Below are 20,587 nucleotides of genomic sequence, written 5' to 3' on the forward strand. Positions count from 1 at the left end.
ATGACTGCCCACTTAGCGTCCACTAGTCAGAAGCAGAATGCTCTGATGAAATGCCTCACAGAAGCATGAACTACAGTGAGAAGCTACATGGGGCCTGGCTAAGGGGTTGGCAGGGCTGTTAGCTGGAAGGGACAGGGGAAAGAGAGGCTGCCATTACTTTGGACTCATTCTCGGACTCCACAGCTCCCCAGCAAGTACCTTAATGAACGCTTCCATACTGCCGTTAAAGAGTTTATGGCTATACACTGAAAGAGGCCTAGGTCTCCTCATTTTCTGTGGTTTAGGGGGAAGACAGGGGGGCCTAGGGGAAAACGGAACAAAAGAAATCAAGAAGGCAACCAACATAAACATACCGCTGGGAGAGACGCTCTTCAAACCCACAACTGGAAGAGAACACAAAATGCAGAGGGGAGCCCCTGGCCCCCAACACATTCGTTTCCCATGTTCCATCTGAAGGCCTTTGGATGTTTTAGGTCTTAGTTTACCCACAATGCCAAGCAGGAGCAACTCTCACAAAACACAAATGCACTCTACATTGGGGGGATGGGGTGTATCCAAGAAGCCCCTGCAATGCCAACCAGAGGCTGACATCCTGCAGACCAGATGGAGGGGAGGGGGAGGGAAAGGTGTCATCTGTAGCCCAAGAAAGCAAGAGACTTTCAAACATAATCAAGAGGATTAATTTTCATAATTTTGGCTTAAATCTATCACCAAGGCCCAACTCTCAATGTACTGAAGGTACTATCTTCCTGATGCCTCTTGGCATTTCAAAGGCATATGACTCATCTTTGTTGCATGGATCCTTGAGTCAGACAGATAGATGCCAGGATGCAAGCTGCATCTTCTTTAGGATCCATCCGTAGGTGGCCTGGAATGTTTTTATCCCACTCATTGGTCAAGGACATTTTGGATCAGAGCACTGTCAAACCCATTACCACACTTAACCCAGTGTCTTCCTATTACATGTGTCTCTATTCTACAGAAACTAAGGCTCGGAGAAAAAGAACAGTGAGTCAGACCCACCACTACCCACTTCCCCTCCAAGTCCAGTTTGTTTGTTTGTTTGTTTGTTTGTTTGTTTGCCTTTACGCTTCAAGTCATGGGCATGGTGCCAGGACATCTTGCCATTTCTAGCTGCAGACTCATCTGCCCATCAGTCCATGACAGGAGTCAGGTTGAAAGTGTCTTGCTTTGCTTTTGGATCTCCTTTCCCTGTGTTCTGTTGTTACCCACAGGGAGGGGAATCCTTATACCACAGTCCACCCGGAACAATGAAATGGCCACAGACACCGGACCCGTGTCTATAACTGCTTGCCATGCATAGGCCTGGACTGGCTTATTTGCTCATTTCGTTACACAAACTGGCCCAACTCAATGCTGGGAGCCTTCAGGGAAAGAGATTTTAGAAAGTTAGGAGGAAGCATCCTTCCCAAATGAGGCAGCTTACTTTCAAATGGTTTGGTTCAAACTATGGGAACAGTGAGTGTATATTCAGCCAGGCAGCTAATGGGCATATATGAGAAGCAAAGACTTGCCCCTTCCCCAAGTCTTGATTGATTTCTGTATATGGGCAAGAATCTTCTGTTTGTTTCTGAGACAGGATCTTATATAGTCCAGGGTGGCCTCAAACTTGCTATGTGGCTGAGTATGACCTCATACTCCTGATCCTCCTCCTTCCATCCCCTCAATACTGGGATTATAGGCATACACCTCCACACTGGGTTTAATGTGGTACTAGCAGCTGAACTCATGGCCTAGTGCATGCTAAGCAAGCATTCTTCCAACTAAGGTACATCCTCAACCCACACAGGCAAGAAGCATATGGACTGTGGAAGCAATCACCATGAAGGAGGCTGGCCTTGCCTCTCTCCCTTGAGTTTACTGTGCTCATGTCCTTCAGCAGTTCAGCCATACAAGACACTCTAGCCAAGTCCCCTGGATGATTTTGAGTGCTGAGCAAAGGCTGCTAACTCCAGGACATGCATGGGCAAACGGGCAAAGACACGGTTGAGTCCAAATAGCATGCCATCCAATCAAGGGTACCAAAAGAACAGCACGACCAAAATTCGGAAGAGAAACAACAGGCAAGATTATCTCCAGCCCATCTTGGATCTATGTGAATTTGGTTAGCTAAGTCCATGTCATTTCCTTTTTTTTTTTTTTTTTAATACTACATCTTTTTTGAGAATCTGTAAAAACAGGGAGGGGGTATTTCATATAGCGGCTCTTTGTTTTTGAATGTTCAAATGTAAAAGAAAAAAAAAAAGAAGACACAAAGCCACGGGATCCAAATTTTGGGATTAAGAGGACAGCAATGCCATCATTTGTGTTTTCCTAGTACTTTGGGTTCTGGGTTAATCATGGCATGATTAACCTCCTCACAAGCCTAGGAGGCAAAGGAACCCACAGGAAATTAAGAAATTTGCCAGCGGCCACACAGATGGGACCTATCAAGAGCCGAAAGTTGGATGCGGTTCTTCCTACTTGAAGCTCCAGCACAGGTATGGAGAGAGGGATTTTGCTAACTGTTCATCCAGCTCCCGTGGCCAGCAAGAGTGGGGATCTTGGCACAGGTACGGAAAAGGCAGAATCAAAAGCCCTAGGGCATCCAGTTGGAGTGTTTCTATAAAAGAACTCAGAACGGCTTAGGGGTTTTGTTTTATAATTTTTTACAAAGTAGAATAAAAGAAAATAAAATGTAGGATATGCTTCCCCAGTTTTCCTGCCAACCAGAGTGTAAAAGAATATGGAGTCCTCTTTCCCCGCCCAGTGGTGCACTGGGTAGTGCCTGGAATCTCTGACAAGGAAACATAGCTATCCCAACTTTGAATGACACCAAATCTGTATCAACTTACTGGAATGCTGGGTGGGGCACAAAGTGGGGAGCAGGGGGACAGCTCAGCCAAGGAAAGTGGGGCAGCCTAAGCCTTCCATCTCTTCTGCTGCTCAGTTGCAGAGCAAAAACAAAAAACAACAACAAAAAAAAAAAAAAAAAAAAAAGGAGAGAGAGAGAAGGGAAAACAGGAGAAAGCCACAGAGGGGAGAGAAGGAAACCAGAGACAATGGCCTCTCTCTGTCTTTCAGTTTGGATGAAAATTAGCATACGCTGGCAACACAGGCATGGCCTCAGAATTAGTCTGCGACAAAAAGCAAGAGATTAAGAATTTCCCCAAACAGCCCAACAGACGTGGGTGTCAGTATCCAAAATGGTGGCAACACTGATGCTCAAGGGTTTGGAAGCTGACTGAAGTTGAATATATACTGAGCTGCATCTGATTGGTCATGACATCTCCCTTCTCGTAGGACACGAGCCTCTTATCAACCTGCTTAAGGAGGCTGACCTCTCTTCAAATCATAATGATTAAAAACTGTTGTTTGTACCTCAATTTGGCAGTTTTTTTTTTTTTTTTCAATTCTTCAAAGTGCATTAGCCATCTGGTCTGCCTGTAGAAACTGCTGAACAGCTTTGAGAACGGTGGGGCTATGGCGAATTGAGGCCGTTCACAAAATCTGGCTTTAAGTGTGAGAAAGGGGCCAACTAGACAAGCACAAGAGCAAGTTGGCTGAGGGACCTGCTCTGATGATGGTCCCAGATGACGCTGACTGTGAGCATCTACAGTTGACACAGCCAAGGTACAGAGACAGATCACCCGGGGCCTCTGGGACTTATTTTAAAACCACTTTCAGGTTGACAATGAGATCCACAAGCTCAATAATGAGCCAGAAAATATCTGGCTAGATCTGAAAATATCTGGCTGATTTGAGACAGGATGCCTAAGTGGGAGGTCTAGTCATCAGAACTTCAATTTCCCAAGCTCTAGCTCTAGACCAAAGCAAGTGTGGAAGACAGTATTTCAGAGGGATATATATATATATATATGTTGGGTTTTTTGAGATAGGGTTTTTCTGTGTGGCTCTGGCTTTCCTGGAACTCTCTCTGTAGATCAGGCTGGCCTTGAATTCAGATATCTGCCTGCCTCTGCCTCCCAAGTGCTGGGATTAAAGGCGTGTGCCACCACCAGGTTTATATTATTAAAACAAATCTGTCTGTCTATCTATCTATCTATCTATCTATCTATCTATCTATCTATCTCCTGGGCTTTCTTAGGGCTGGGGGGAGCCGGAGACCTGTCCAAAGGATACATTATGGCTCTTCTCCACTCCATAGTCTGCTGGAGCAATATCCTGCCTGTATTTTACAGATTGGGAGGCAGGGGGCCATGGCCCAATTCATCCCACTTTGGTATAAAGCAGGGCTTCATTGTTACAGTAATATTCTCTTACCAAAAAATAAAAGAGTAACAAATTTGGGTTCTTCAAAAGTGACCTGAACAACTGCTGTTCCACACAGGGGAGGGTCCTTGCCTATGAATCATCTCATCATTTCCAAACTGCGTGGGCCCAAACGAACAGCTGGATTCCTGGAAAGTCCTAAATCTCCAGGTCCAACATACTTAAACCCTACGGCTCCCTAAGCCTTTGCCACGCCCACTTGCTTCCCCAGGAGCAGGGAAAAATTCAAAAGTCATCTTTGCTCTTGCCAAGAAAGATAGCTTTTCAGGGTTCTGAGCCACTGGAAAGGACCAGTTTGGAAGGAAAGTGTCATTGGGTCACTGAGCCCCCTACCCTGTCTCAGAATGAGGTAAAAAGTAGCTACCAACTGCTACACATGATAGAGGGCAGACCTCTGGGCCAACTGCTAGATTCCTGTTGAAAATCCAGACACTAGGGCAATGCTGGCTGCTTAGGCATCTAACACGCCTATGAAAGCTGAAGGCTGCTGAGTGGAAGTGTTCACTGGCTCTGGTGTGCTCAGGGGAAGCACATAGGGAGATGTGGAAGGAGCCAGAGGAAGCATGGGCTGCCTATGTTACTGGCCTAGCCAGTGCATCCAAGTTCCCACTAAACTGCAAGCCAAAGTATGATGGGCAGTGCAGGGGGTTAGGGTGGGAGGTAATCTGGTCACGCGTCCATGTGTAAGCAGCATGCGCGTGGCCATCTGTGCGCCATCTCAGCCAACCCCAAAGCTTTAGCAACTGAGAACCCAGCCTGGACCCGGAGCGCCTATAGGGCAGTTTGGGCAGTGGCCTTGTAACATCCAAGAGAAGAAATCATCTGCTCTACAGCCTATGGCTTTGGCTGACACCGTTAGCCACCCTGGAATCAGCCATCCTCCACTACCCCTCAGCAGCTACGAAAGCTCCCTCCCTCTGGCCAGCCTGCAGGAGCGTGGCTTTGCCAGTCTAAATTGAGAACAAGAAATGCAGCCTCAGGAGCCACAGTCACTGCTCCCATCACCTCGATGACCCCAAAGGTGAATACTATCCAGTGTTCCTGGCTCCCAATAGGCTATCTTCACCCTATACCTCCACCCACCCTCCCACCTCATCCTCTCAGACTTCAGGTAGCCAGTAAAAAGGACACATTTCCAGCTCTCACCTGGTTGTGCCGCACTCTGCTCTCTCTCCTGGGGAAAGAAAACAAAATTGCATGTTGATATTTAATTGGCTTTGGTTGTTATTTTAAGCTGAGACCTTTCTTTCCCTTAAAACAATGACAACAGAAAGAGCCCATGCGCCCAAATACAGTCCTTTAATCCTGGCCCTGCCCTAGGCAACTGTCTCTGTCTCTGCAGGTTTGATCGGCATTTCCTAGGAAGAATCACTTTCCTTGTGGTTTCTCTCCTGAATCTGTCTTCTTTAGCTTACCATAATTTGTCCGAGGTTCATCCATACAGCATGATTCAGTAGTTCATTTATTTTTATGGTTGAGTGATATTCCACTGTGTGGACAGACCACAGTTTTCTTACCCACTTGTCAATAACTACTTGTTGCGTAACAGTTTCCTCTTAGTTTGAAACATTCCACCCCATAAGGAAGTTCCTGAAGCAGAAAGGCAAAATGCTCAAACTAGCTTCAGGGAGACCCTGAAACTGAACAAATTCATTAGGGCCCTACTTGCCAGAGTAAACAGGAGTTGAGTCCCTCTTAGATTGGAAGCCAAGCTGCAAAGAAGACTTGAGACCAGCCCAGCCTGGAAGAAGCAGAAACCAGCAGAGCTGCCTGGGAGAGGTTTAGATCAACTGACTCACTTGGAAAAGACACTCCAACCGGTTGAGCTGCCTGCAGGCTGTGCAGTACACTCCAGGTTCCCAGCTTTGTGAGCTGTCACTGGAGCTGGCATAGGTCTTGGTGAGGCAGCTGTCTTTGAGCCATTTCTTCTCCTGTAAGTAACCCCTCACCCATATTCCTGTCGGTAACCCCAGTAAAATTCACTGGTTCACCAGGTTGCACTTTGGTCCTATCTGCACTCTGTTCTGCCGTGGTGTTCCTATATAGGGTGAGTTACAGAATACTGCCCTCCAAGGATCTCATACCAAAACACTCTTCCCACGTCCTCAAACTATTCCTACCCAAGTCTTCAACATTTCTGTAAGTGAACCATCACCTAGACACTTCAGTTGGAAGTCAGAGAAAGGCTCTTCAAAGCTCTTTCCTTCTTCACCTCAGTGGCTTATTCCTCTCTATTTCAACACCACCATCTTGGCCCAGGTTCCTACCATCTCTTGCTTTTTAAGTGCAGCTCCTATGTCACTATGATGCATTCACAATTCAGCAGTAAAAGAAATAGTTTTAGCCAGAGCATGTCACATCTTCCTCTTGCTTTCTAGGGTCCCATGTCACATATGGAATAGAATACAAGCCTCATTCTCTGTATTCATAAGCTATTCAAGGTTCCAGGGGACCCTTCAAAATACTGTTAACATGTACAAAGACTCTTTCATTCCTCTGGCCATGATGCTTCTGTCTGCTAAGTCTCCATGTTGGCCTTTGCTTGCTGAGCTTGTCTTGTCCATGACACTTGCAAAGCTGCCTCTTGCTAGCCTTTTGCATCCCGGCTGAAAAGGAGGATGCAGAGTCCACCTGGAGTAGACAGGGTTCTCCTTGGAGCTCCTCTGTTTCCCTTCTCTCTATATACGCTTATCACCAGCACTGTCTTACACTGCGATTTCACCTGTTTACTGCCACCTATTGTCATTATTGTCACATCTGTTCACCTAGAGAGGTGGGAAAGAACAGGGTCTCATGTAGCCCAGGCTAGCCTCAATCTCGCAATATAGTTGCAACTGACCTGGGATTCCTGCTCTTCCTTTGCTCACTTTCCAGGGGCTAGGATTACAGATGTGTAACACCATGTCTGTCCTTAAACTCCTAAAAGACTGGGAGATGTCTGAGTTGCTTGTTGTTGTAAAAACATGAGGACCTGAGACCAGACTCCCAGCACCAACTTAAAAGCTAGGAGTGATAGCATGTATCTGGAACCCTGGCACTGGGGGATGGATCCTGGGGACTCATGACACAGCCTAATAAACAGCAAGCTCCAGGATCAATGAGAGATTCTGTTTCAAAACAGAAGATAGAGAGCAAGCCACATACCCTACACTGATCTCTGGCCCTGTTTCCCAATCCTTCAAGGAGAATGAAATTCCACACCTGAGCTCCTTTAGGTTAGGGCTGCCATAGTGCTGCAAGCCACAAGTTCTAAAAGCCAAGTGGCAAAACAGCAAAGCAGAACAGGCAAGGTGAATTCAGTACTTGATGGGTTAAATTGTATCCTATTTAAGCCAACTTACAAAATATTGTCATTTCAATATGTAGATATGTATCAACATCAAGCAAAACACTTTATAATCCTTTCCCGGGAGCTAGCATGTCAGGTTGTGGTGTCCATTCTGCTCATCTCAATGGGTATGATCATGTGTCAATCTGTATTTTAAGTGTTTGGCAGCCAGTGTGGCCCCATGGCCTTCACCTTGGAAAGATAGCTCTCAACTAGACTCTGACTCAACATTCTTATGAGGGTTTGTTTTGTGTTGTTTGTGTTGCTTGTTTTGTTGTTGTTGTCGGGGGAGTGTCTCTTGTAGCTCCGAATCACCTCAAACTCATTACGCAATAGGGGATGGCTTTGAACTCTGGATCCCCCTGTCTCTACCTGCCATTGGCTAGGTTTTTATGCCACTCTGGAGACAGAACCCAGGGTATTCATTATTCATGGTAGGCAAATACTCTACCACCTGAGCTAAATCCCCAGTTTTGTTTCCTTGTTTCTTTTTAAGAAAGAATGTAAGCATTTTCCCCTAAGAAATGCAAGGCAGTGTGGGGCTAGAAAGAAAGACATGAAGGGGGAAGTTGGTAACCTGAGATCTGAGAACAGAACATGGAACAAACCGCCATATATTGTTCCTCAGTCCCTGACCAAAGGACTGGCGGGTGACAGGGTGAACTGCAGGGGGTCGAGCTGAAGCCAAAGACCCAGGCTAGGCAGGGGAGAAGTCTGGTGAAGTAGGCAAATGTATTCTGTTTAATTTGGTGTGTCTGGGTCTGCTGCATAGTTTCATGAGACTCCAGTTAAATCATCATACAGATTGAGACTTGGGAGGACCCAGCATCCTGTGAAAAGGCTTCACAATGGCCTGGGATTGTTCTAGTAAGGATGGCTAGCCATAACACATACCCTTACCCTCAGGACTGCAGCCAACTGCTACCCTTGGTACAGAGTAGTCCGTAAGGCAATTTCTGCTCCTTCTTTTGGTTTCCAAATGACCCACTCTTCTGTGGGCTTGCTCTGGCCTCATTGCAGTGTCACACACTATTTCCTCTGTCCTGACCCCACACTGGTGGTCACACTGGCATAAGCACACCTACTACACTGTCCTTATAGAATTAGAGTACACTGAACTACGTACATGCAATACTTGGTATTGATAAGTGATGTCTACTATTTATGCTACTTCAGAAAACATCCTTTCTTCTCCTGAAAACACATGTTGGCTGTAACACAGTGTGGTGTGTTATACCAGCAGCACCCTCAACTTGTGTTTCTGTGTTTCTTGATTATGTCATTTTCTCTTGTGTTTGATTTAATCTCTTAATGTGAGCTCACACATGCATCATATGCCCTGTGGGAATAGTCAGCCTTGGGTTTGTGTCAGAACTGCTCATGACATTAACATGGTGATAGAATTGCCTAACCTATTTCTCAGAGGAGATCCTCATCATTACATAATGCTTGTATGCATCCAGCTGACTGAGGTAGCAGGCTCTGCCCTGTGAGGATGGGATCCCATCTGACCATGTGTAGCCCTGTCAGAGTCTGTGCTTTTGGATATATGAGAGACAGCTCTGGGTAGCAAGAAGGTAGGCATCAAAGGTTTAGGTCATGGCCTTGGATGCCGACACACAGTCAAGGCAGACCCTCCTCTGGGACCCTTCAGCTTTCTACCTGCATCCTAGCTCTGTAGAAACCCATTGCCAGCCGCTTTAGAAATGTGAATTGTCACTTGTATCAAATATCAGACAAGTTTCCTTTTAAAGCATTGTTTTTACAATGAGAGACCTATTGGGGTTTTAAAAACATATTATAAAATATAGTTGGTACCTGAGTCCTGGGGACTGTTTAGTTTTATGATAGGCTGTTAGTTAGGTTCCATCTCTGTTACAGACAATTAACTACTAAGATCTGCCCCTATTGTCAATGGAAGCACCCTGGGCTTTTCTGTAGGTGACTTGCTAAAAAACACACCGTGGGGCTTCTAGGTGGCTCTTAGCTGTCCTCCATTCTGAAGCATCATTTTCTCAGCGCTATTCTTGCCAAGTAGCTCCAAACTCAGAAAGGAGACTTCAGAGGTCACATCTCATTGGGAACAAGCAAACAAAACTTATTCTAAATACTACCATTTCATTTTTAGACCCTATTTAATCAGAGGGAGAAAGTAAATTCAAGGTCCCAGATCCAAGGGGAGCTGGGGACTTCCCAATAGCTGAACAGCCTCTATTATAAGAAAACAGTTGTCTGAGTCTAGACATGTCAGGGACAACTTGTAAGGGAACATCTGTCTGAGTCCAGACATCTCAAGGACAACTTCCCCATCTTGCTGCCAGGGTCAAACTAAGCTTATGTTCCCAGGCCTAGGACCCAACTCCTGTCCTGATGGATGGACACTCCCTTGCTCAACACCTTATGCCAAGATATGATTAGATGATACTATACCCTACTCCTCCTTGCTTCATGGTTTCATACTTTAAATATGTTGTCTAATGTTTCTTCAGGGTTGTAGCTCAGTTCCTGAGTCTGTTCTGTTGCCCTGATCAATCAGTAGTGGCTTGATTACAATAAATTTTTGTCATCTGCATTGACCTGGTGCTTGAGTTGTGTTGGATTTAAGTGGGCCCAACAACAATCTCCGTGTGAGGCATAGTCGATAAAACCTGGAAGACCAAATGGGCCAGGAGCCATGCCAGCCAAACATTATGATAACATTAAGGCCATGCAGACAAGGAAAGCAATGGGTTAGCACTCAGAGGGGGACAGGAAACAGAAACCCTTCTATCCCACAAACCAAGGATCTAACCAGGACCTTGGATTTTTAAAAAAGTACTTGGGTTTCTAAACCTAGAAAATCTTAATTTCAAAACACTAGTAGTCACCAAGTCACATTGACTCGCCCCTCTCAACATTAGTCCAATTTTTGTTAAGGACCATCCTGAGAGGTCAGGATGGGCATAATTTAAGAGATGAAGAAAGAGCTCACTGCAGCTAACTCCTCTACACTTGAAATGCTAGCACTTTGCAGGCCTGAGGCAGGAGGATTATAAAGTTAAAATCATGCTGGTCTATATAGTTAAAACCTAGGAGAGCGAAGAGAAAATATTGTGGGGGTAAGGGACTTGGGAGTGAGGTGTGTGTGTGTGTGTGTGTGTGTGTGTGTGTGTGTGTGTGTGTGTGTAGAGAATCAAATCAGTGATGGCTATGGGCAGAGAATGGAGAGACTAAGTACAGAGGGATATACGGACATTCTTGGAGTTAACGGAAATGTTTTATATCCCATGCTGGGTGATGTTTCTACATGGATATTCAAAGACAGCAGTACTAAGTTTGAAGTTTTAAGCTTCCCCAGCCTAGCTGGAGCACACTAAGGGAGAACAGGCTATTGGATGAGGTCAGGGAAACAGACACAGGGCCTCCCTGTGCTTTTGGAATAGCTGAGAATACTCCAATACAATTAATTGGAAGCTGGGTGGCTTCAGACCTAATTTTCTGGTCTCTTAAGGACTAAACCACACCATGTATATATTTTTTTCTTCTATGGACCTAGAACCTTGGTGAGGCCCTCCAATAGTTTTCCTGACATGTGTTGAGAAACACTGGTTCTTGTGTCTTTGGGGTCCCACTTCCTACTTATGGGGACACATCCACCCCTTGACCTTGCCCTTTCTTGCAGCCACACAGGACCCATCTCAGCCCCTGTACCAAGATGGTTTTTCCAACCTGTCTAGAGAAGGCACAAGAGTCCAGCAGCAGGTCTTTCCCTGCCCAGTGCTGGATGTTTTGAGCTGAGGTGGCACAGCAGCTCTAGACCATATGGTAGTCCCTCTTGGGCTCTCCATCACCCAACTCACCTTCACCCAGGGTCTGCTTGAGTAAGTCATGCTTGGCCTGCAGCTTGGTGATGAGGTTACTGCCATTCACATATTCTTTAAATTTCTGTAAGACACATGGGCATAAGGAAGTTAAAGGCCACGTAGCCAAATGATGACAGGGTCTCTGACTCTAAAACCCATCTCCCTCACAGAGAAACCAAAGAGATATCAGACTATCCAGGGACCTGGCATGGGGACAGGTAGGCCTCTATACCTGCTTTAAGCTCTTCCAAGCGACTAATTCCTGGGTGTCTTGTAGGTTGGGTTGTATACGCAAGAGGCAGGAGACTGTGGCAGCAGTGGCAGCCAGTTCTACAGTGAGGACTGTTGGCAGCACAAGGTGAAAGGCCCCTCTAGTCATGAAAGCTCCACTGCATCCAGGACCAGAGCAATAAGAAAGAGAGCAAAGGCCCTATAGCTGAGGCCAAGGGCTATCAGAGTAGAGCCAAAGATGAGCCTTTCTTCCACATGAGGAAGGGCTGTGCAGGCCACCGAGAAACCTTCTCATGAAAGGCTTCTCCCATCACTACACTGTGGGGGGATGATCTTCTGGTCAGATGAGATAGGGATGGGTGTACACAACGTGCTTTTCCCCAAGTACCACAGGAAGAGTGGGGCCAGGAAGAGTTCTGGCTACCTCCTAGGTACTGTCCTTGTCAAATTTGGTGTGCTGTGGAACAGTGACAAGGGATGGAGAACCATCCAGAAGAGCAACACACACACACACACACACACACACACACACACACACACACACACCACTTGCCTGGGCCTCAAACACATCTTCATACAGGTACCAGCTTTCCCTGCTCCACCCCCTATTCCACAGCACCAGAATATAGTCCAGTCACTGAGCCACGGAGTAAGCACACTGCCAGTAGGTCAGATGGGATGGATGCTGTTGGTGAATGTGAAGCAGGAGGGATGGTGCTGAGGTGGTCGAGTGCTTGCCCAGCATGTATGAAGCCCTGGGCTTGAGGTTAGCAACACATAAACTGGGCATGGTGGTACTTGCCTATGATCCCAGAACTCCCAAGTGCAAAGAGGATCAAGGCCATCCTCAGCTACATATGAGGCCAACCTGTGCTAAGAAAGACCTTGTCTGAAAAATAATGAAAGCAGAATCTCTAGGTGTCAGTCTAGGAAGACAACAGTGCAAAAAGACATGGGAGTCAGGATATGAAAAAGGTGGAAGGAGGTCTGGCCTGTAGAAGGATGGCATTTGCAAAGGCACTAAGATTCAAGTCACAGCAACAGAGGTGAATGGCTGAAACGTCAGCCAAGCTCTCACACAGAAACCCACTGTCCCAGCCAGTGCACCCCAACATGGCAGAGAGAACCCAGCCAGAACTAAGCCAGAAACAGCCTTCTCTAAAAAGAAAGAGTCTAATATCACCACCTTGCCATTCACCATGGGGGATTTCTCAGATGAATGAGAGGCTATGACCACCTCTCTCTTTCTCCATAGATCTACTTAGCTCTAAGGATCTGGCCTTTTATTCATTAAAAGTCATGGCCCTGTGATTCCATTGAGCACCGCACACATACAGATGCATACATATACATACACACAGTAGTGCTTCTCCATGATCTTGGAGGGCTGGTAGAGAAAGCATGATCATACTTGTTCTAAGGAAGTAGAAGCCCAGAGTTGGGTTCCTCGCTGTGCAGCCTGGAATAGAGGCCTGTCTATTTCCAGACACACACACACACACACACACACACACACACACACACACACACATACACACACACACACACACTCATTATCTCCTCCAGGTAAGCTGAGAGTAGACTTAGGATGTCTCATCAAATGTGTGGCAGAGGACCAGTAGCCTCATCACCAGGTCAACATGCAAACTTCTGCTTTAAGATACCTCAATTCTAACCCTCCATTTCTAGCTGGGGAGGAATCACAGGGGCCTTTAAACTTTCAAATTTCAGAGCCCTGCTGAGGAGTGTAGGAGACAAAGTGCTTGAATTTTAAGCAAGTGCCCTGGCCTTGGGTAATTCACACCTTTGCTTTAATCAGTAAGAACTGATTTACAGGTTGGCTATGCAGGCTTAGACCAATGCTTCTGATTTTAATCACATGTCTAAGAACTCATAAAAACCAGAGGTGAGCAGCACACATAAAAGGTGGCTGGTGCCTGAGTTGTCTTCCGGCGTCCATACACATGTGCATACATGTATACACATATACATATCAGTATGCACACATATCAATATGCATAAGCATATAAATATATACACACAAAAGAAGAAATATAACACTTTTCCTTTGTTAAAGACACTACATTCCTTTATATACAAACAGGCTGGGTCCCTTCTGCTGCTGCTGCTGCTGCTGCTGCTGCTGCTACCTGGACTTTATTCTACTGCGGAAGTGACTTTCTTCCTGCTCCCTCTTAGGCTTCTAATAGAAGTGGTAGTTGCCAGGAGTCGTGAAGACTAACTTTGCTTTCTTTCTTGACAAGGGTAAAGACTACCGATGGAAGAGATGCGGTGTGTGCCAGCTATGGGATTGCAGCAGGGTCCTGATTAAGGCTAATCACAGTATAGAGTTGGATACTGAAACTGGGTTAATTTGAGACAGATTCTATGAGGATAATTCAGTCAATGTCAGCTTAACTATATGTCTCAAGTGACTTGATTTTCAACCTGGTGATAGCCTGGCATAGTTATTACATTTTCTTTTTAGCAATCTTTTAAGATATTGAAGACCATGCTTCCTGAATCTGCACATCATACAAGATCTGAAAAGAACATAGGGGTTGAACAGTTGGATTGTGATGGGACCTGTGACATGAATCAATCTATCAAGAGGATAGCTCAGGGAAGACCTACCTAAGTTGTGACCTACAAGACCTCTAAGAGGAGGGAGGCCTAGCTGCATATGGAGGGGAGAATCAACTGATACCATCTGAGCTTAAAAACAAATCAAAACAAATATAGGGTGTGGTAGCATATGTCCTTGGTGACTTTTACTTTAGATATTTAGATATTTAGAGAATGCACTCAGGAGCCACTAGGGTGCTGAGGCTACTCAGGACCGAAGCTTGTGAGGGACTTCAACCTGGACAACGGAAATCCCAGCTTTCTGCAGCCAGAAAAAGACTGTCAGATTGCATCAGCTTCACTCTGGTCACCAAAGAAAACAGCATGGAGACCAATGGCCAGGAATCCTGGGGTGGTAGATTTCCTGAGGATAACAGAGAAAAGCTCCGTATCCAGTGCCAGCCACACTCAAGCAGTAGGGCTGTTTGGGTGAAAGGAAGCTTGTCACCCTGGGCATTGGAGCAGAGTCCCCACGAGCCTTGTGTGGGTGTGTACCAGATGGACAGTAAGTCCCTTACAGCCCCAGCCTCCATGCTCAATAAGCAGAACTTGAACTAAAGCCTCAATTTTCTTCCCTCTTCCTTCTGTCCTCTGGTAAAATTGAAGGTCTGGAACCTGGAATTTTATAGGAGAGGCTAGCAACTCCTGAATAATTTGCCCACAATGCTGAGGTCCTGGTTTTCAACATCTAGTTACCATTTTAAGATGATAATGCATGCACAGAACTCCAGGTGGTTACCTGTCTCCTTCACAGGTTCCTCTAACCCAGAGGTTCTCAACCTGTGGGTCTTGACCCCTTTGGAGGTCATATGTCAGATGTCCTGTATATCAGTTACTTATATTATGATTTATAACTAGCAAAATTGCAGTTATAAAGTAGCAATGAGCTGGAGAGATGGCTCAGTGGTTAAGACCACTGGCTGCTCTTCCAGAGGTCCTGAGTTCAATTCCCAGCAACCACATGGTGGCTCACAACCATCTGTAGTGGGATCCAATGCATTCTTCTGGTGTGTGTCTGAAGACAGCTACAGTGCACTCATATACATAAAAGAATAAATAAATCTTTAAAAAAGTAATTTTAAAAAATATAAAGTAGCAATGAAATAAGTTTGTGGTTGGGGGTCACCACAACATGAGGTATTAAAGGCTCGCAGCATTAGGAAGGTTGAGAACCGCTGATCTAACCCAAATGACTGAAACTCTCTCTTTGGTTCCTTCCAGAAGCAACAGTGACCATCACTCAGGATCAGTGCCAGTACTACCCACTGGTGAGTCACTCTACACTTCAGAAAACCAAGCTAGGCAACCTAATGTTGAAAAGCACACTGGGAGATTTATGTCATATTACTTTGCTGGCTCTCTCTCATTCAGACTTCATCCAAAGCCACAGGCAGGATGTCAACAGACAGTGGCCTCTGGGTCCTTGATGCTACTTACTGTAAAATAAAACATTTCTGTTTCCTGCTGGTTGGCTCTCCTTTTGGCAATGTTGATTTTGCTCATGTAGGTCTCAGAAGCGGCTGACTTTATGGACTCAGTAGATCGGCTGTGTTGGAAGGCGTCAGAGACATCGAAGTCCTCCACAGTCAGCATGTCCTGTAAGGTCTGCATGGTGGCATCCAGGGTTTTCCTAACCTAGGGAAAAACAGTATATCCACAAACACCCTTTATTTCATCATGCCTCTGGCACCACTAAGTCCTTTTCCTGAGAGTCACTTTGATCTTTTACTTAATGTCTCTAGAAGATACACAGGACAAGATGGCTATTCTTATACTGACATAAATAGTGATATGAATTGGTCATTGGTCTAAGACCAATAACTGGCAGGCGAAGAAGCCAGATTGCCCAATCTAAGGTCATTTAATGGATTGCTTCTGTCTGAGAAACCTTGAGAACGTCATGAGGATAATGGAGTCAAGTTTTTAGGTTTCTTTCTCTGGTCTGGTTAGAGGAACCTAAACAAGGATCCTCCTTGGGGCTAGAGGGCTGTCATGCAATGTCTACTGAACATGGAAATCAACAGAAATTCTCTCATGTTTTCTCTCATTTATGGAGGAAGGGGTCATCTGATAGTGGGCATGATCTGCTGGGAGACAGGACCTTGGGAAGTTAGTTCACTGCCACAGGATTTAGTTGGGACACTGGTTTCCATCCTGAGGTATAGTGGAACCACACACCACAGAGATGACAGAAGCAGGAATTGAGGACCTCAGGCTCACAGAAGCTCTGGGATGAATAGGGCCTCAGTGGCAGACTCCATATCCCAGAGGTATGTCAGTCCAAAAGGGTCACTGGCAAAAAAAATCTGACTCTATTTATTATAAGATCATTGACATGCAAAGTCTCTCTTATTGTTCCTCAGCTGAAATGTCACCTCCTAACGGTATCAGGCTCCTGATGTCTTCACGTGGCATGCCACTCACGGTCCACTGTTTCTCCATATCCAGTCACTCACTGGTCTTCCTATTTTAATTAGTCTTCTCATCAAAAAGAGGAAAAACTATGAGGCTGTATTCCTTTTTTATTCTCTATCTAGAATAATGTCTAGCATGTATTAGGTAAATAAATATTACATAAATAAGTACTCACTGAATGAATACATGAGTGAATAAATCAAAATCAATTATTTTTTTCCAACACAGACTGGCGGGAAGCTGATTCAAGGAGAAGCATATCCAAGCCCATCCACAGCTGACAAAGAGGGCCATGTGCCTCAGTCTCCTCCCTGTAGCCCTGATTTCCACTTAAATTTTATGAATGACATTATACATATGAACCATTAGCAATCCTTTGGGGGGAAGACAGAAGATAAGGAGAAAGAAAGAAAGCATTCTGTCTGCTTCCTGTATCTCTCTTGCCAGGTTTGAAAAACAAGTCAGTTTGTCTTCTTGTGACCTTCCTGGGCCTGCTTTGATGGGTGTCATCTCAGCTCTGTCCTACCTCTGCCCTTTGTAGAGATTTCAAGCACAACTGTCCCTATTGTCCAGAATAGCCTTCATGACATTTGAGGACTGTGGTTATGCCTTCTCACCTTCCACCATGACTGCACTTCTCAGGGATAAGTTTGTCACACCACATTGAATGGCCCTGCGCATGTCCTGGGGTCCTTTCTTTAAGGCCCCAGGGTTGGCTGACATCTTTCCTCTGACACTGCCCACCTGGCTTCTTCAGTCTATGTCAGAAAGGGCCCCGCACAGTGTGATGCCGTACCACTGAGGAATATGGGAGGAACACTGGCCTAGTGAGGCTGACCCATTCCCTGGGGTTTGAAAATCCACAGTATATTTAGGGTGGTCTGGACTATCTTTCATCGTGTAATTTTAAATATTAACCCTGACTCCTGATGGTGACCACAGAAACATATTGCAGAGAATGAGGCAGAAAATCATGAAGTCAGTAGTAACCACCAATCATTCTACAGTTGAGATGGAGCCAAGGCTCACATTTTGAAATATTTCTTCCCCAAACATTCTAAGCCTGCCAATCTGCAATTATTCTAAACATAGAGTCTGCTTCCTCTGGTTTCCCTTCCACCTGAGGTCTTGTAAGCATCCTTTAGGCCACTAAACATTCTTAGTGCAGGTGGGCTGTGTGCTTGTATAGTCTCCCACCGGTGAGCCGTCATTTCCTATGTAGTCCAGGGCCTGAGACTCCCCTGCACAAGCCCCAAGGAACTAGACCAGGGCAGCAGCTCACTCACCTCTTCATTCTCAATCTTGAGAGTGGCCAGCCTGGACTGCAGCTGGTGGTATCGCATAAGCAGCTCTGTCTGAACAGGCTGCTGTGCACTGACCTGGCAAACCTGCAAAAAGAAACCCTGTCATTGCAGATGCCTGGAGCCAGGGTGGGGGCTATCATTAACATTCCATCCAGAGCCCAGGACACAGGTCCAGCAAGGCCGAGTGACCTGTCCTGGGTCACTCATGTTGGACACAGCAAAGGCAGTACCAGATAGGAACAAGAGTCCTCTTACTGTAGCGTCTACCCTCCTGCTGTTGCCAGTGCGGTTTTCCAGTCACAATCATCTACATTTGCACAGTAACTGTGGGCTTAAAAAGACCTTTAGTATAATCTTAGCAAGCCAAACTAATTAATTGCAAGGCAAAGAGTTGTGGAACGAAAGTAACTGCTTGAACAGATAGTGGCAAGCACAATGAACCAGAAGCAGTTGACAAGTGCCCCTGTCACTATGTGAATGCCTAAAGATGCACCAGAGACAACTGTGACAATCACACTGTTGGTCTACTATGTCCACAAATCTCATGTCCACAAATTCAGCCAACCAAGGAGAGAAAGTATATATAGAAAGGGGAAAAAACATCTCTGGATTGAACCAGGGCAGATATTTTCTTATCAACCCCTAAACAATACAGCACAACAACCGTGCACAGCATTTGCATAGTGTTAGGTATGCTAAGTAATGCAGGGGTGATTTCCAGTATGCAGGAGGATATGCACAAATTTTTTGTACAGTGTTCTTAGGTAAGGTGCTTCAGTACCCTTGAATTCAGACGTCACCAGTGCCCTGGAAGCAGTCATCCACAGACACCCAGAGCGGCTGTGCTATTCTTTCAGAGTCTTCCCTTCCAAAGCTGTTACTACCTGTGAGTTTGTTTGTTTTCCTCTCCAGACCTCAGTAAGGGTCTGGGCAGCACAAACATGGAAGGAGAGTCAATTGTCTGGTGTGTCAGAGGCCTACAGTATTGGAAGGGGCATCAGATGAGAACATCTAAGGTCCAAGGAGATAGGAGACTATTTCTAGGAAGGCTAGAGTGTCCTTGAAGTCTCCTAAACCCACCTAGGAGTGGGCAGGAAAGTCAAGGTCTTCCAATTCTGTAGATAGGGGACCTTATTGAACAAGGACATCATCTGAAGAAGCTCATGAATTAAGAGCTGATCCTAGGCCACTGTGGTAAATAAATGGCGTGTGTGCCTTTTTCTCCTCCCACAATGCACTAGGAGCATGGGAGAGAACAGAAGTAGTAGTTATGTTGTTAACATGCCCTTCTTCCAAATTTGAGGCATGGGAAACTTATTCTCAAAGTCATGTGAACATGGTATTCGGAAGTGGGGCTGCCGGGAAGTGACTAGGTTTCGCGATGAGGCGCTGAGGCTAACGCTGCTGTAACAGCATTAGTGACTTTATCAGAAGCAGAAGAAAGACAGACCCAAGCTACATGCTTGTTCTGCCTTGCAGAATGGTAGCCATGTCATTTTACAGCAGAGCAGCCTTCACAAGATGACGAGCAGATGCTGGCACCATGCTTTTAGACCTCCTAGTTTTCCTGTCTGTGAGCTGAAGAAGCCACTAGCCCAATGGTTCTCAACTGATGCTGCAACTTTTATACAGTTCCTCATGTTATGGTGACCTCAACCATAAAATCATTTTTATTGCTACTTTGTAACTAATTTTGCTACTGTTAGGAATCGTAATATAAATATTGAATATGTAGGATAGTCTTAGGTGACCCCTGTGAGAGAATTGGTGAACCCCAAAGGGGCCATGACCACAGGTTGAGAACCACTGCTTATTCATTTCATATGGTAATGGAAACAGGACACATTCAGCCAGCCCCAAGCAGGATTCTGGTAGGAAGCCTACCTCATCCCCCATGTGGGGCTGGAACTCAAACTTGAGTGGAGGGCAGAAGACCTGGCTGCACATATCCATGACTGTGTGCTTGTCACTCCGGGAGTCCAGGTTGTCCACTGCATTCTCTATGACGTCCAGGCCCTCATGGCGAGAGGTCTCCAGGTTATATTCTGCTGAGAGGTAGGTCCGAAAGGTGCGGGCCAGGCTGGCGTGAAAGCCCAAATCACAGCACTTTGGGGAGAGGCGAGGACAGAAGGGTACAGGTGAGAGTTGGGGTGGGAACCTATGATCACTTTCCATTCTAGCAGAGCACTTTGGAGTCCTGAACAATCGATATCAAATCCCCCAGAGGGAGCTCAGAGCTGAAATGTGGGTGCCAACAGAGTATTCTTCAGCTCCCCAGGCTCTCAACACAGTCTTAGCTCCAAGCTTTCCCCATGCATGCTCTCTGCCTGGAATGTTCTCAGTTTGCCATTTAACTTACAGTCCATTTCCTTCTGGAAGTTTTCCTTGATGTTCTCCATACTGAGTTTTGGTCAGGCATCCACATGCTCTCTGCTTCCCTCACTGTGACCCCTGCCCCTTGGCGTTGGGATTGTCTATTAACATGCTTTAGGCAGCTGTGCTCCATGGGGTTTGCTGCCTCTTGCCCACTGCTGAACTTTAAGTCCTAG

The 20,587-nt window shown here is 45.8% G+C and overlaps 1 protein-coding gene across 4 annotated transcripts in view; it reads right to left on the reverse strand.

Annotated features, from left to right (window-relative positions):
• Srgap3 (SLIT-ROBO Rho GTPase activating protein 3) overlaps positions 1-20,587 on the reverse strand; it is a 221,545-nt gene that overhangs the window by 38,078 nt on the left and 162,880 nt on the right. For 2 of the 4 annotated variants that reach the window (XM_076940219.1, XM_076940220.1), the window contains exons 7-12: positions 19,923-20,144; positions 18,021-18,122; positions 15,757-15,954; positions 11,461-11,545; positions 5,440-5,467; positions 2,856-2,942 (exon numbers count right to left, since the gene is read on the reverse strand). In XM_076940219.1, the coding sequence (XP_076796334.1) occupies positions 2,856-2,942; positions 5,440-5,467; positions 11,461-11,545; positions 15,757-15,954; positions 18,021-18,122; positions 19,923-20,144 (722 nt within the window). Of the gene's footprint in view, positions 1-198; positions 302-2,855; positions 2,943-5,439; positions 5,468-11,460; positions 11,546-15,756; positions 15,955-18,020; positions 18,123-19,922; positions 20,145-20,587 lie in introns of all 4 variants that reach the window. The other 2 variants (XM_034512325.2, XM_034512327.2) reach the window with 2 other exon arrangements.

The sequence above is a fragment of the Arvicanthis niloticus genome, chromosome 9, assembly GCF_011762505.2.
Source record: "Arvicanthis niloticus isolate mArvNil1 chromosome 9, mArvNil1.pat.X, whole genome shotgun sequence".
Classification (NCBI taxonomy): domain Eukaryota; kingdom Metazoa; phylum Chordata; class Mammalia; order Rodentia; family Muridae; genus Arvicanthis; species Arvicanthis niloticus.